The 17,881-nt window shown below is 37.8% G+C and overlaps 1 protein-coding gene across 2 annotated transcripts in view; it reads left to right on the top strand.

The window, feature by feature from the left end:
- PGM5 (phosphoglucomutase 5) overlaps positions 1–17,881 on the top strand; it is a 176,938-nt gene that overhangs the window by 24,715 nt on the left and 134,342 nt on the right. For both annotated transcript variants that reach the window (XM_004440642.3, XM_087444517.1), the window contains exons 3-6: positions 972–1,118; positions 5,197–5,322; positions 8,923–9,113; positions 9,721–9,875. In XM_004440642.3, coding sequence (XP_004440699.1) covers positions 972–1,118; positions 5,197–5,322; positions 8,923–9,113; positions 9,721–9,875 — 619 coding nt within the window. The remainder of the gene's footprint in view (positions 1–971; positions 1,119–5,196; positions 5,323–8,922; positions 9,114–9,720; positions 9,876–17,881) is intronic.

The raw sequence follows: 17,881 nt of genomic DNA, 5'->3' as shown, positions 1-17,881 counted from the left end.
TATGAACTCATCGAAATTTGGTGCATATTTTACGACGACAGCACATCTCAATTTGACTAGCCATATTTCAAGTGCTCAGTAGCCACATTGTACTCAACAGTGCAGCTCTAAGGATTGGGATAGAAAAGAAATCAAGAAATATTTTCTGTTCAGTAGAAAGTTATAATATAGTTGGTAGGTGAGATTAATACTTACAGCTATCTATTTATCTATGTATCTATCATTTATATTTTAGATCTTTCAATCTACTTATTTGATTCCCAAACTTGTTGCAAGAAATCTAAAGTGGCTTGCATTAAGATGTAAAAATTAAAAATAAAAGAAAAATCAAAAGAGGACAACTGTTGATTTCATGGTCAATTCATTTAAAATCTATCACAGCTTAGTTGTTAACAAACTTGACCTTGTAAGGAAATGTATCTGAGATTTTTAGCTAAAGCTCATCTTAAAAACTTGGGAGTCACTAGAGAGTGTGAGTTGGGGAAAATAATTTACCCTGGTAAGCTCATGCATCATCTAGGCACAGACCTGGGAGTAGGAATCATATTTTCTTTCTCTAGGTGCACTTGGGAAGCTACAGTTTAAATCTGGAATCCCTCACTTCTGTCAAATGCATATCCTGTTTGTGTCTCATATCCTGAATAAAGCTGATTACATAAGCGGGTCTCCCTGGCAGATGTGAAACTATTTTTAGGAAAGACGTATCATTGCTTAGAAGTGGATTAAAACAAACAAACATGTAGGTTATTAGCTTACAAAGAACAGGTGAGGCTGACCAAGTTTCCTCCATAGTGGATGAATACAACTTGAGAAATATCAAGGCTAACTGAACTGTGAATGTTGTCCATTGTTTGGAGAACAAATGGATCTTTCTCCTGCTTGGTGGAGGAGGAGGTAACATTTCTCTGATTGAAATTCTGGACACTTTTAAAAAAATTTATTTTTGGTGGTGCATTATTTTCAAATTTTAGGTCCTGCGCCAGATGTCGTCTCAGACAAAATCTATCAGATCAGCAAAACAATCGAGGAATATGCCATATGCCCTGACCTTCGAATCGACCTCTCTCGACTAGGAAGACAAGAATTTGACCTGGAGAACAAATTCAAACCGTTTAGAGGTAATAGATTATATTTTGAAGAAGTCAGAATAACTCCGTGGATGGTGGTGACTCTGGTGTCTGCAGGGGAGGACACACTTGAAAGCGATTGAATTATCAATCTCAGGAGTGACACTTGATAAATAGATGTAATCTGGCTGAGGAGCAGAGGGAAATGAGAGCAGCCAAGATATTCAGAACTGGCAACTTTCAAAAACCGCTTTCCGCACGCTCTATCATTTTCAACATAGGGCAAGTTTCATGGCTGACTCTTCGACAGCGTTCCAAGAACGGGCTGTGAATGGCCAAAATATGTCTTTGTTTTTCTAAGCAATTAAGGTGAAGATGCTAGAATACCTTAGATAATTAAAAAGAGGCTCAACAGGGTAGTGGGTTATTGAAATTTCCCAGGGAAGGTAGGCGTTTCTTTTCCAAGCCAGAACCATGCAGTTCAGCCTGATTCAATATACAATTATTGATCATCTGCTCTGTGCCAAGGAGTCTGTTAAGAGATTTTACAAAGGAATTCAGTAAATACCAAATGGATTTAGGCAAGTGGTTCAAGAATGAAAGAACCAGGGGCCAGCCCAGTGGCGTAGTTGTTAAGTCCGCGCTCTGCTTTGGTGGCCTGGGGTTCTCAGGTTCGGATCTTGGGTGCAAATCTACGCACTGCTCATCAAGCCATGTTGTGGCGGAGTCCTACATATAAAATAGAGGAGGATGGGCACAAATGTGAGCTCAGGGCCAATCTTCCTCAGCAAAAAGGGGAAAGATTGGCAAGAGACCTTAGCTCAGGGCCAATCTTCCTCACCAAAAAGAAAAAAAAGAAAAAGAATTAAAATAATAAAATTCCCCAAAATATTATCCTATATTATAGAGTGAATAAGATATCTAAAGTACTTATAACCTTTCATGCTATAAGTTAATATTGAACCGTATAACGTTAATACCATGTATATGCATGTCATTTTTTCCCTCTATTTTATCATATTGCTTTTTCTTAAAAGGCATGCAAGTAGCAATAAAACTAACCTTTTTTTACTCCTTTAGTGCCCCTATAAGCTTAAACTAAATACAGTTTGTATTAAGCTGGTATCCTTATTTTACAAGTAATTTAACTTAGCTAAAAACATGAAATACCTGGCTCATGGCTATGCGGTATTTTAGGGTCAGAGAAGAGCTTGAAATGCGCTTTTCAGGAGTCACGGAGTGGGCCAACTCTACCACATTTTTCTTGAAAGATTTTGAGTCAACTGTTTGCTTAGCTTGTCAGCAGAAATTAATTGAAAGCCATGTGATATTTACTGGAAGAAATGGTGCCTGCTTTTATTAATCTAGTTGGGAGCGTGCACACATACACACACACACACACACGCACACACACACACACAGGCCTACATAATGGCCCGACAACTAAAAGCAAGGGATATATTATATTAAACAAAATGATTTATTTATTTATTTATTTATTTATTTATTTATTTATTTATTTATTTTTTTAATTTTTTGTTTATTGCAGTAACATTGGTTTATAACATTGTAAAAATTTCAGGTGTACATCATTGTACTTCTATTTCTGCATGGACTACATCATGTTCACCACCAAAATACTAATTACAACCCATCACCACACACATGTACCGAATTATCCCTTTCACCCTCCTCCCTCCCCCCTTCCCCTCTGGTAACCACCAATCCAATCTCTGTCCCTATGTGTTTGTTTATTGTTGTTATTATCTACTACTTAATGAAGGAAATCATACGGTATTTGACCTTCTCCCTCTGACTTATTTCACTTTGCATTATACCCTCAATGTCCATCCATGTTGTCACAAATGGCTGGATTTCGTCGTTTCTTATGGCTGAGTAGTATTCCATTGTGTATATATACCACAGCTTCTTTATCCATTCATCCCTTGATGGGCACTTAGGTTGCTTCCAAGTCTTGGCTATCGTGAATAAGGCTGCAATGAACACAGGGTTGCATGTACCTTTGCAAATTGGTGTTTTCAAGTTCTTTGGATAAATACCCAACAGTGGAATAGCTGGATCATATGGTAGTTCTATCGTTGATTTTTTGAGGAATCTCCATACTGTTTTCCATAGTGGCTGCACCAGTTTGCACTCCCACCAGCAGTGTATGAGAGTTCCCTTCTCTCCACAACCTCTCCAACACATGTTGTTTCCTGTCGTGTTAATTATAGCCATTCTGACGGGCGTGAGGTGATATCTCATTGTAGTTTTGATTTGCATTTCCCTGATATAAACAAAATGATTTAAATGTGCTTGATTACATATGTTTGGAAGGACTGGACAATAAGATGACTGAGAAAAATCAGGCTTCACCATCAGGAAGAAGTTATATTTATTTATTTATTTTTGATATCTTCACCATTTTATTAGTTGTCCAAGAGACCTAGATTTTTGGTGAGCTGAGATTCAGGCCCATTGCTGCAGCCACATTGCTGGTTTGATGAGTTTTCTAAAATACTACAGATTCCAGGAGGTGGTTAGAAAGATTCCCTGGCTCCCAAGAGGAATTTGGAGATAGCTTTTTGGGATAATTTATGTGCTGTTCTCTTGCTGTTTAAAGTGTCGAGCAAGGCTTGAGTTAATTGGAAACAAGTCAATCCTTGGCATTTCACTTAAAGGATCAAGAGGATGAACTATGGGAGGTGAACTTTCAAATTTCACTGAATTCTACTTGCTTCCTTGTTTTTCACATTTCTGTTTGATACTATGTGTTATCTGCTATAAATACCAAATGTGTTTAGACAAGTGGTTCAAGAATGAAAGAACCAGAATGAAATTGCCAAAAATATTATCCTATACTGCAGAGTATAAACTTCTAACTTCTAACGTATTCAGGACATAACCTTTTATTTTCTAGATTAATTTTTTTATTGTGGTAAAATATACATAACATAAAGTTTACCATTTTAACCCTTCTTAGGTGAACAGTTCATATAGATTAATTTTAATTACTTTATTTTATAGATTAATATCCTCCTCATGTCAAAAGATGATTAAGAACTATCTGTGTTCCGTAAAAAGCAATTATATTATATTTGAATGGACATGCATACTGCATTGATTTAAGTGCAAGGAAAAATACTTTTAGATGTGTCTTTGACCAGATGAAGGGATAGTTTCATATTACATATTAAAATCTCATTCATATTGCACCTGGATTTACTGAAAATTATTAAAAGTGGTTTGGTAATATCTTTGGTGGAGTTTAAGCATTTCAGGATTCCAAAGTAATATGTGTTTGAAAAATTTGAAAAACAGTATATACGATTTTCAAAATTTAACTATGAATTTAAAAACCAAGGCCTAAAGAGTCAAATATTTACTACTTCTAGGAAAAGTACTTTCTGAGTATTAATTATGTACTAATTGCCAAGTTTGAAAAATGTAATGTATTCTGGGTTTTATGTATCAGTCAAATAAATGGAAAAGACTTGTTTTGGATTCCTGGTCATTGGGTGGTGCTGGACACTGGAGAACATGGAGAACATGAAACTGGTACTAGATTGGGCATGCAAGAGACTTCATGCAAACTCAGGAATATATCCTTCATGACCATTTCTGAACCCAGATCTAGTTGGCACAATGGCATTTGGAAAATAGGGGTCAGTGCTGAGGTCATTCCTTGATTTGTTTCACACCAGCTGAGTCATTCTTTGGCCAACCTCCACGGGAGAGGCAACTGAGTGTGCCAAGATGTCTCTTAGCATTGAGGTGTGTGCATTTTGGGGGAGGGAGGTGGAGGAGAGAAGGTGGGAGTAAGGATAACAGGACACAGTTTTGTCTTCACTACTTTATTCTTGTGGTTGATTTTTCACCTGCAAAGAAGAATTTATAACTTGATATTATTTATATCCGTTAATCACCTGAAAAAGTTGTAACATCTTGATTGTGCCTTAATTTGTGATTTTGTCTACAAATGGACACTTCACTTCCCACATAGTATGTGGGATTTTGATGGGACTGTGATCAGAATTTCATGCTATTAGAGTAGTGATTCTTTTTTTATGCTTCCAAGTATCTTTCGTGGATATGGTCATTGATGTTTCCCTTTGTTTCCCATTGTTAGTGGAGATAGTGGACCCAGTGGATATCTATCTCAACCTCCTTCGGACCATCTTTGACTTTAACGCCATTAAGAGTTTGCTGACCGGGCCGGGCCAACTTAAGATCCGAGTTGATGCGATGCATGGAGGTAAGGTCACGGTCTTCTACCATTGATGGGCAAGAAATGTCCAGGAGACCTCTATACATTTTGAGTTTCTGGGATTACCAGGAAGGTTGGATTCATAGATATTGACACAACATGTATATGTTGAGATATTTAGAATGCTCAGGAAAACTTCAGGGCTCTAATTTCTCTTTTGATGCAAATGAAAACAAAGGTTGAACAAATGAGTTTGAGACTATGCCTGTTGGAGTATGGAGTGGATATGTAAAAACTGTAGTCATTAAAAAAATATTTTGATCACAGTACATGCACATAGTTTAAACACTCAACTAGTTCAAAATTTATTATGAAAAAATTCATCCCCAACTCCTTCCCCTGATTATCTACTTTCCAGAGGCAACCTTCTTTTTTAAAAACTCTTTTAGCTTTTTTTTTTAAGTATTTATCTCCCTATTACTAAATACCATGAATATACTGCTCCTTGTTGATTTTTCAGTTTTGGGCTTTATTGACTTCATACTATAGAAAATGATGTTGTAGCTCTTTTTCACCCTATCCGCTCACTAAATCCAAGCACACTTCCTTAAACTAATTATGTCATCATTTTGGTAAGACCAGTATCCAGTGTCTACATTATCATACACTCCTGAGCCATGCAAAACACTATAATTACATTTTCTTTACAGTACTTTTTTCTTTCCTTGGAATTAGTAATTGTCTTATTTTCTCATTGCTTAGTGTTTGTTAAGTGTATTTGCCGCTATTGACCCCCATATTCTCCCAGTTTAAATCTTCTCTCCATTTTCCTGGAGACCTCTGATCTGCTCTGCTCTGCACTGGTTGCTCTCTGAGCCTGCTATCATCCTGCAACGTTCTCTTATCATCATTCTAGTAATTCCCTTTATCCCTCTCTTATGTTGACTCTCCTGTTTCTGGAGCCTTTGTCCTACATTTTTTTTGGTTTACTCCTACATTTTGGAGAACTCCTTCTCCAGGAACTCTGTGACAGAAAGCTCACAGGACATAAATGTTTTAAGTCATCGCATATCTGAAAATGTCTTTTTTTTGTGCTCACTCTTAATTGATATTTGTCTGGATATAGAAATCTAGGTTGGATGTTATTTTCCTTCAGAAGTTTGAGGACATTGATCCATTGTTTTATAGCCATTCGTATTGAACTTGAGAAATCTGATGCTATTCGGATTTTTAATCCATTGTATGAAATCTTTCTTTCTTTACACTGGATGCTTTTAGGGCCTTCGACTTATCTTCAGTGTCCCTACCTTTTGTAATGATGAATCCTAGTGTGGAACTATTTTCCTCTATTGTGCTGGACACTTGGAGGATCCTTTTAATCTGGAAACTTCTGTCCTTTAATTCTGGGAAATTTTCTTGAATTACTTGTTGGATGATTTCTTCCATTATTTTCTCTTTCCTTTCTTTCCAGAATGGCTATTGTTTAGATATTGGCCCTACTGGATTGATCTTTTAATTATCCTATTCTCTCCCCACCACCCATTTCTCTTCTCTTTGTTTTGTGCTACTTTCTGGGAGATTTCCTCAATTTTATCTCCAAGTTCTAATGTTAAGTTTTTCAGTTCCACTATCATATTTTTAACTTCCCCCAATTTTTTTTGTTTTCCAAATAATCTCTTTTTAAAAATAGTTTTCCTATTCATGTTTCGTGAATGCCACATCTTTTTTTACTTTTTTGTTAATTTTTTAATTTTTTTTTTGTGAGGAAGATCAGCCCTGAGCTAACATCCACGCTAATCCTCCTCTTTTTGCTGAGGAAGACTGGCTCTGAGCTAACATCTATTGCCAATCCTCCTCCTTTTTTTCCCCTAAAGCCCCAGTAGATAGTTGTATGTCATAGTTGCACATCCTTCTAGTTGCTGTATGTGGGACGTGGCCTCAGCATGGCCGGAGAAGCGGTGCGTCGGTGTGCGCCCGGGATCCAAACCCGGGCCGCCAGTAGCGGAGCGCGTGCACTTAAGCCACGCTAAGCCACGGGGCCGGCCCCACATCTTTTTTTAATGTCAGGTTTACTGAGGTATAGTTGATATACAGTAAGATTGACACCTCGTAGGTATACAATTTGACGAAATTTGACAAACATACATAGTTATGTAACCACTATGACACTCAAGACATAGAATATTTCCCTCAGTTCCCTTGTGGCTCTCTGTAGTCAAACCTTCCTCCTACCCCTAGCCTCTGGCAATCACTCATCTGCTTTCTGCCCCCATAGTTTTGCCTTTTCCAGGAATCCATATAAATACAAGCAGCTGTTTGCTTCAGACTTCTTTAACTAAGCGTAATGTTTCATAGATGCATTCATGTTGCCGTATATGGCAGTGGTTATTCCTTGTTATTGCTGAGTAGTATTTCATTGTGTGGATGACCACAGTTTGTTTATCCTTTCACCAGTTGATATAATCAGGGTTATTTCTAGGTTTTGGCTACTACAAACAAAGCTGCGATAAACATTTGTGAACAAGTCTTTATGGGGCTATATGATTTCATTTGTCTTGGACAAATATCTAGGAGTGAGATCGCTGGATCATATGATAAGTGTATGTTTAACTTTATAAGAAATTGCCAAACTGTTTTCCAACATGTCTGTACCATTTGCACCACCAGCAAAGTATGAGAGCTCCAGTTTCTCTCTGTCCTCACCAGCACTTGGTATTGTCAGTCTTTTCAATTTCAGAAGGCAATAATTTACACATATTTAAGCCAACAAGATTACCTACCCGCCCCCCAATGTGCTACGTGTTTTACCTCAGGTTCCATTCCCTCACTTATAGTGTTCTTTCTTTTTGGATGGCATCCCCACTCTGCACACTTGTCAAATTTATATTCTTTATTCAAGTCCCCCTAGAAATGCTGCCTTTTTCCTGAAGCCTTACCTGTGGTCATTCCTTCTCTTAAGCCACTGGATCTAATTTCATAAATATACATTGAATGGCACTTGTCTCACCCTTGCAGTCACTCACCTGTGGTTGGCTCACCCCACTCCTAGATGAAGAGCCCAGTAATGCAGGACTGTGTATTTTAGGCCCTTGAATATGATCCCCTCCATTCCTAACGTTGGAGTTTCATGTTAGGCCCTCCATAAATGTGTGTTGAACTGGAAACCACTATTCCCTAGCATTTATTTTGTAAAGCGTGCTTAGTTTTATATGCTTCAGTGGTTTACAGTGTTTAATTATACACTTGGCAGAGTTAAAACGATTGCAGAGACAAAGAACATTGCTAGAGCCTTTTAGTGCTTTTGCATATATTTAGCTAAAGCTTTTAATACAATGAGTCTTTATTAGGTAGTTGATTTCTTTCTGGCAACATTTTAGAAAAGTTTTAGAGAAAAATTTCATATAACTGAATTATTGAATACATCTTCCTATGCCTAATACCGTGACTGGCCCCGTAACTGACACGTGTAGATGCCCAAGGAATAGTACTTGAAGTAAATATTACTCTGTGTTGTGTCTTGAAAAAGCTTGTAGAATTTATCTTTTTTTTTTTTTTCTGTGCTATTAAATGGTCTTTTTTGTTATAACCAGAAAAAACACCCTTGGGGAGTTCTGCAAAGATTTCACATTAGTGTGTATCTTTTTTTAGTTATGGGACCCTATGTGAGAAAAGTCCTGTGTGATGAGCTGGGGGCCCCAGCCAATTCTGCAATAAACTGTGTTCCCCTGGAAGATTTTGGAGGACAGCATCCTGACCCAAACCTGACATATGCAACAACCCTTTTGGAAGCTATGAAAGGAGGGGAATATGGGTTTGGAGCTGCATTTGATGCTGACGGGGTAAGTAGGAAAGTTTGCCACCTGCTGACCTTTTTACCACATAATGAGCCAAACGTTGGAAACCAGAGAATTAATGAACACATCTGGGGCTGACGTGTATGGGGCATACGAACCCTAACTGGCTCTGCGTCTGCTCTTCTGTTTAATGGCTAAGTATTGCAATTAAATAGCCGTGACTTTTCTTATTTCCAGGTAAGCATTATGTTATAAAGAGGTTATTTCTTTTAAAAAAGTATTGGTGCAATAAATCTTTATTTATAGCTGGTTTTGTTGAAAGCACCATGTTAAGGAACCAGCCATTTCAGCAATAACTCCTGTTCTCTATTATGTTGGAGGGAAAGTGTGAATTGAGAACACGGAGGCCACCGTAACCTGAGGTAGTCATCCACATTTCAACAAGTAGGACGCATTCCTGGTTGCATCTGGATCCTGAGATTTACAATATTCAGGGATTTAAAAGGTTTCCCATGCCTTCTTTGGCCTCCTTCAAGTTGTTTTAGGTTGTTTAAACCCAGGATGGTGGTCAAGTGGCTTGTGATGGTTATGGAAATGGGCTGCTGGCAGCAGATGCCTCTGTCTGATCATTTTCACACATTCTTTCCCACAGGACCGTTATATGATCCTAGGCCAAAACGGCTTCTTTGTGAGCCCGTCCGACTCCCTGGCCATCATTGCCGCCAACCTCTCTTGCATTCCGTATTTCCGTCAGATGGGGGTCCGAGGGTTTGGGAGGAGTATGCCCACCAGCACGGCCCTGGACAGGTAAGCAAGGATGTTACCATGAAAAACTTCATGGTGGGCCTCTGGTGTCCGTGTCCTCTTTGCTGGTAGCTGTCACTCATTCTTTCCTGCTCCATTGGGAACTTGTTGAAAGCATGGGAACTTAGAGACATGGCGTAGCATCCTGGGTAGGAGCATGAATAATCAAGTGGCCTGAACTTGATTCTTGGTTCTGCCATTTCTTAGCTGTGGGAACTTGGGAGACTTATTTGATCTTTGTGCTTAGTTTCTTATCTTTAAAATGAAATGAGGAGAATAATAGTATCATCATCACATGGATTGTTAGGAGGTAGGAATGAAATGATTCATGTAAAATATTTAATGGAGTGCCTGGTGCAAAGTAAATACTTCATAAATGTTTAATAAGCAAACTTACTAAATATGTAAGTGAGGTGGAAAGGACATGGGTTTTGAGGTCAGATAATATTATGTTTAAATGCCAGCTTGTATCCTCATTAGCTCTGTAAAATAAGGATGATATATTATAGGTTTGTTGTGAGGATGAAATGAGATATGCATGCACAGTGCCCAAGAGGAGGTTCACTTAGTAGATCAAACAGTGTTTGCTTTCTTTCTCCTTGCCCTATCATCCTTACCATCTTTTACCTTGTCTTATAAAACAGTGAATTTCAGAGTCTAATATTTTCAAGCAACATGTGTTATTATGGAAGCAATACTTGTGCATGGTGGAAGGTTAGAAAACACAAAAATAAGAAAATATAAACACCATATCCCTCTCCCTGAGTTACCTATGTTAATGGATAAATGTATATTCCCTTTTGGATCTCTTTCTATACATATGAACATGTATAATTATAAATCATATGTAATATACATAATATAATATATGTAATATTCATAATATATATTTGCCTTTTTGTAATACCAAAAAGAAATCTGAAAGTACATATTGCTTTGTAACTTGCTTTTTCTTTTCCATCAACAATCTCCAACTTTGTATTAATACCTTTTTATGTCATCTAAAACTAAGATTATATTCAAATTTCCCCCAAGTGTCCCCAAAATATCTTTAATGGATGGTTTGCCCAAAGCAGCATTCCATCCAAGACCACATGTTGCATCTAGCTGTTATATCTCTTAAGTCTTTTATAATATAACACAATCCTTTTCTCTTTCACTTAATGACAATAAGTTTTGAAGAGACCTGACCAGTTGTCCTGCAGAATCCCAAATTCTGGATTTGTGTGGTTATTTCCTTATGGTGTTATTCATTCATTCGATCATTCATGAGGTAAAATCTATACACAGTGAAATGAGTAATCTTTAGGGTACAACTCAGTGAGTTTTGAAAAATGTATACATCTGTGTAACAACCACCCAGATTAAGATATAGAACATTCTCATCACCCGAAAAAGTTCCCTTTTGCCTCTTTCCAATTCCCCATAGGCAACCATTGTCATAATTTCTATTGCCATATTTAGGTTTTACCTGTTCTTGGACTTCACATAAACAGAATCATGTACTAAGTACTCGTTGGTTAGTGTTTTTTACTTAATACATATTTTTTAGTTCATCCACATCCATTGCATCTGTCGGTATTTCATTTCTTTTTGTTGCTATGTAGTATACCAAGTATGAATATATCACAATTTATTGTCCAGTTTCCTGTTGATGGACGTTTGGGTTGGGTTGTTTTCAGTTGTTAGCTATTACGAGTCATGCTGCTAAGAGCATTCTTATACAAATCTTTTCTGGACCCATCTTTATTTCTCCTGGGTAAATATATAGGAATAGAATGCTGATTGTAGGGTAGATGTATGTTTAATTTTACAAAAAACTGCCAAACTATTTTCCATTTTACACTCTTATTTGCAATGTATGAGAGTTCTAGTTGCTTCGTATCCTCATCAGCATTTGGTGTTGTCAGTCTTTTATTTTAGCCAGTCTAGTGAGTGCAAAATATTATTTCATTTTGGCTTAGATTTGCATCATCCTAATAACTAATGATGTTGAGCTCATTTTCATATGCTTATTGTCTGTTTGTGTAACTTTTTTGTTATGTACCTCTTCCAAATGTATTTGCTCAACTAAAAGATTCGGTTGTTTGTCTTTTTGTTATTGTCTTATAGAAGTTCTTTATATATTCTGGGTAATAAGTCTTTTGTCAGATATATGTATTACAAATATTTTCTCCCTGCCTATTGCCTGTCTTTTCATATTCTCATGGTGTCTTTTGATGAGCATAAGTTTTAAATTTTGATGAAGTCCAATTTATTATATTTTTCTTGTGTTAGTATATACTTTTTTGTCCTCTATAAGAAATCTTTGCTTACCCCAAGGTCGGAAAGATGTTTTTCCCTTGTTTTCTTCTAGAATTGTTGTAGTTTTAATTTTTACATATAAGTCTATGATCATTTTGAATTAATTTTTGTGTGTGGTGTAAGGCAGGGGTCAAAGTTCACTTTTTCCCCATATCCAGTTGTTCTAACCCAATTTATTGAAAAGAATTTCCTCTTCCCTTAGGGCATTTGTTAAAAATCAGTTGACCCTGTATATGTGGGTCTATTGCAAAGATTCTCTGTTCTGTTCCATTGATCTATTTGTCTATCTTTGTCTCTTGAGATTTCCAGTCCATGAATGTGGTATATATCTCAATTTATTTAGTTTTTTTAAATTTCTCTTACCTACTTCGTATTTTAATTTCTCTTACCTATGTTTTGTAATTTAGTGTAGAGGTCTTACACAATTTTTGTTAAATTTATTCCTGAGTATTTTATATATTTTGATGCTGTTGTAAATGAAATAGTTTTATAAATTTAATTTTCCAGTTGTTTGCTGCTAGTAATTAAAAATATAACTGATTTTTGTAAGTTGACCTTGTATTTTTCCACCGGAGGGGAGAATAATCACGTATCTTTTGAATGCCCCCCCTTTACTTGTCTCCCTCAGGTAATATTGAGATCAAGTCCGTGATGATGAACTAACCTCAGTTTAAAATTCTTGCCTAGCAGCACCAAAGAGTAGCTACATACATACAAACATGTATGAGCCCACATTTTTTCCATTTGCCTTTGCCTGTAGCCTTTCTTTAAAAAAAAAAAAATCAGTAAAACTGTAGAGAACAAGACAAAAATGGGACCATCTCTAGAAATTGAGAGCTCAGAGTCATATAGGATCCTGAGTGCTATGGAGGTTATTTAATATTGTGGAAGTGTATTTAATAATAGCACCTTTCACTTATACAGAGTCTTATGATTTAGAAAGAACTTTCATACATTTGATCTCATTTGATCTTTGCAATAATTTAGTGAGGTAATTGGGTAGGCCTTTTTCTCAACATATTAAAATTGTTGAACCAATTATCAGAGAGGTTAAGTGACTTATACAAGGTTGCACAGCTAATAAGAAAGTGAAACTAGGTCTTCTGATTTAATTTACTGTTGCATCTGCCCAGTAACTGCAACTTGATCAGGATGGCCCCTGAGAAACCAGTTGAAAATATTGCCCAACTCTCCTGTGGGGTAGCCAGCAACTTTCCAAACCCTGGCCAGGAGAGGCTGGTTTCGTTCTGACAACAAAAACCATTTGTCCTCTTTTCTTGTGGAAATTTCCCAGTAGTTCTTGATTGCACTTGATGCTCCCTTCCCAATAAATCTCTTTTTCAGTTAGAAACCGGAGGCCTTGCTTAGAAATTTCACAAAGGAGCTGTTCTGATATGTAAGTGACCATTTAAAAGGATTATTCATGCTTGCTGGTGGGGATTCAGAATTCTGTGGGGCTCTGATGTGATTTGTTTTGGGCACTTGATCTGTTGTATAGCTCCCAGGTGGAGTCTCATGACGGACACTTTGTAAGCTTCCCTCTTCTTAGATAAAATAAATGCAGCTTCAAAATTTATCTTGACAGTGGTTTCCCATACAGGTTTTTTTTTTTTTTTTAATTAATAAAATCATAGGAATGTGCCCATCAATGCCAGGCCCTGGGAGAATGACAGCTGAGCAGTTGAGACACATTAAATTGTGCACTTGACTAAACTCCTGGGATTCTAGAATAAGGGGGGCCTGCACCCTTGAAACTGATGAATTATTCAGACAAACTTTCATTATTCACAGATAATTGTTGTTCCCTGAGGGAGGACTTTCAGTGTTTTGAATTTCTACTCTTACAGTGTCACTAAGACAAGGATTCCATTTACCCCAGAAGAATATAGTTTCAGCCTTGGAAATGGTATTCTTTTCGGGCTTTATCATTCTGAATGTGTCTGATTTTTGGTTACAGATGAGTCTGTGTTGCTGAAATCATTTTGGTTCAAATGCTTTGAGAAGTAAAGCACATTCAAAGTAAGTTTGTGGCCCGAAGCGTGTCTCCACCCCATGCAGAGGTATTAAATAATCCTCCAAGTCATCATCCTTCAATAATATTTATAAAGTGTTCATCTGTGCTTGGGGCCGTGCCGCATGCTGTGCAAAAGAAGGCAAACACACACAGATTTGAGCCCTCCTCATTAGAGATATTTACAGCCTCAAACAAGGCTAGCATCCTTGAATACGCTGCAAGGGAGCCAGATCTGAAAATTGTTTTGACTACAAAAGGGAGGCCATATAAGGTCCACCACCCACAAATACGGTGGTGAAGGGAATTAATACTCTTCTACCCTCTATTTTATTTGTTCTTTGTGCCACCCCTGTTGTTCACCATTTATTCACTCAAGAAATCTTTATTAAGGGTCTTCTAGGTCCTAGACAACTATCCATTGCCCTGGTGGAACTCACGGTCTAGTGGAGAAGACAGTAACAAGTAAAGAAAAAATATATAAATACAAATTGTAACACATGCTCAGGGGAAATGAACTTGATGCAGTAATGATTGGTGGGTATGGAGCATCCTGCTTAGATAGGGTAGCCAGGGAAGGATTCTCTGGGGAGGTTATGGGTAGGACCAGAGATCAGAAACATGCAGCTGGACCTGGCTATGATACTGGGATTAGAAATGGCCATAACACATGTGAAAATACTTATTTTTTTAGGATGAAGTCTATAGCTATTTGTTGCCAATCCCCAATCTGAAATATGTACTGTAGCTTTATCTTCAACATATTCAGCTGGTCATTGGAATCCAGATAGTGTTAATCCTGCAAGTATGCAAGTATCTCCTGATCTACAATGACCTTGGTCCTTGCTTCATCCTTTAGATCTGCTCTGTTTTGTCTCCAAGACCAGTCATGATGCACAACAGTGATGGGAGAGAGTGTTGTGAGCTAATATGTGATTACCCAGTCTCTCATACATTGCTTCTGCTATAGAATGATAGGAAGTATTTTGCCCCAGCAGATAAATATGTTTAAGTGTAGCCTATATTAAAAGAAAAAAAAAAAAGATACCACCTTTATCATAGTAGTTATTGCTCTGAAACTCTCCATAGCTAATTAAGTCCGGGTCAAGGCAGAAAAAGATGGCACCCTGAAAAGAGGTTTACTGAAGAGAATTTAATAGTAGTAACTTAATAATCTGGTCCATGGAAGTATGGGAGAAATTAATTAAGGAAAAGAAAAAAATCAAGAAGAGATGGAGAGGCACCCCAGGACTCACAATAACAGAAAGCTGTTAATTCCCCTGGGACTGAGGGGTCAAGGGGAGGGATCAGGGTAACCAGAGCCTGGTGAGGTCTGGAGTTGTGAAAGACGGGCTGTCAAACAGGAACTGAACTGATCAAGGAGATATGAATACCCCAGCATCTCTCTTTTCCCACCCGCCAATCTCCTGCTGATGCCTCTGATGGACCAAGCCCACCTGGAAGCCAGAAGGCAACCTGTGGATCTCAGCCTCCTCGAGAAGAGAACAGGGCCGAGATGGGCAGTGAGGAAATGGGATCTCTAGAGTAGAAGAGGGAAAAGACTAGCCAGCATGACTAGCACATGGCCAATATTTTTGGTCATCTCTACTTGTTTATCTTCCAGTCGCATCCTCTCCCTTCTTTTCTGGACCTCAGGTGTAGAGAGTTGAGTTAATCATACTCGTAATTGAATAATTCTTTCATAATTTGTCCCATGGGAGACTCATTTCTTCTTATTAAAAAAATAATGTATTTCTCTCTTCTCTGATTACCTTCCCCCCATAGATAACCATAAAAAGGTGTTTATTGGGTATCCTTTTGTTTGTGTATATTGTTGTTTTATTTGTGTGTATTTTTTTATTTTATTGAGGTCACATTGGTTTATAACATTATGTAAATTTCAGATGTACATCATTATATTTCGGCTTCTGTATAGACTGCATTGTGTTCACCACCAAGAGTCTAGTTTCCATCCATCACCGTACATATGTGCCCCTTTACCCCTCTCGCCCTCCCCGCACCTGCTTCCCCTCTGATAACCACCAATTTGTTCTCTGTATCTATGTGTGTGTTTTTTAATCTTCCACGTATGAGTGAAATCATATGGTATTTGTATTTTTCTGTTTGACTTATTTCACTTAGTGTGATACCCTCAAGGTCCATCCATGTTGTCGCAAATGGCACAATTTCATCTTTTTTATCGCTGAGTAGTATTCCCTTGTGTGTATATGTATGTGTGTGTGTGTGTGTATATATATATATACACCATATCTTCTTTATCCATTCTTCCATTGATGGGCACTTATGTTGCTTCCAAGTCTTGGCTATTGTGAATAATGCTGCAATGAACATAGGAGTGCGTATATCTTTTTTTTTTTTTTGTGAGGAAGATTGGCCCTGAGCTAACATCTGCCAATCCTCCTATTTTTGCTGAGGAACACTGGCCCTGGGCTGACATCCGTGCCCATCTTCCTCCACTTTATATGGGACGCCGCCACAGCATGGCTTGCTGAGCGGTGCATCGGTGTGCGCCCGGGATCCGAACCGGCAAACCCTGGGCCGCCACAGCGGAGTGCGCGCACTTAACTGCTTGCACCACCGGGCTGGCCCCAGGAGTGCATATATCTTTTTGCATTGGTGTTTTCATGTTCTTTGGATAAATACCCAGAAGTGGAATAGCTGGATCATATTTCTATTTCTATTTTTAATTTTTTGAGAAATCTCCATACTGTTTTCCATAGTGGCTGCACCAGTTTGCATTCCCACCAGCAGTGTATGAGGGTTCCCATTTGCGTGTATTTTAAATTGTTGTGACTAGTACTGTATAATAGATTGTATTTGGTTTCTTACTTTCTTCCACTAAAGACTATGTGTTAAGATCCTCTCAATTGCTATGTGTGCGTTTAGTGTGTTGTTTCTAACTGCATAGTACTCCATCGTGTACATCCGTGACACTTCACCTCTCTATTCCCTCAGCAATGAACACTCAGGCTGCCTCTTACTTCCTGCCACAATGAAGAGTGCTGCATAGCGCCCCCTGGAATTTGTGTGAGAATTTCTTTGCGATGTGTATCCAGGAGCAGAATTTTGGGGCCAGAGGGAGTGTCTGTACTTAATTTGACCTAATTTGACCAAATATTGTTAGATGGCGCTCTAGAATGGCTTTATGAGTCTGCTTCCTCTACCAGTTCCTGCATCTTCAAATCCAGGCCAACACTGTATGTTGTCCGGCTGTCTGGTTTTTTCCCAGTGGAATAGATAGAGAGTAATATACAATTGCTGTATTGATGTTTCATTTTTCATATTACTCATGAGCATCTCTTTGTATGTCTGAGAGATTTGGGGCTTTCCTTCTGTTAATTGCCTGTTCCTGTCCTTTGCCCATTTTTCTGTTTAGGGTTCCTCCTTTTTTTTTGGATGGATTTGCAGGAGTTCATTATATATCTTAGATATTAGACCCTTGTCAATTTTAGGCACTTCTAATTTTCATCTTTTTTCTTCACACAAAATTTTGCCCCTTAGTTCTATATCCAAATTGCTGTTAATAGACAGCTCTGTTATAGACAATTCAAATTTAATATGTGTAAATAGCAACTTTTTTGATTTTCCCTAAAAATTGTTCTTTTTTGTGTTTATTTTCTGGGTGAATCACCAATCACCCAAGTTGTAAACCTTGGAATAATCTTGGGCTTCT

Source organism: Ceratotherium simum, chromosome 20, assembly GCF_057802395.1.
Source record: "Ceratotherium simum simum isolate JZ-2026a chromosome 20, ASM5780239v1, whole genome shotgun sequence".
Taxonomy (NCBI): Eukaryota; Metazoa; Chordata; class Mammalia; order Perissodactyla; family Rhinocerotidae; genus Ceratotherium; species Ceratotherium simum.
This window is presented reverse-complemented; position numbering and strand designations above follow the sequence as displayed.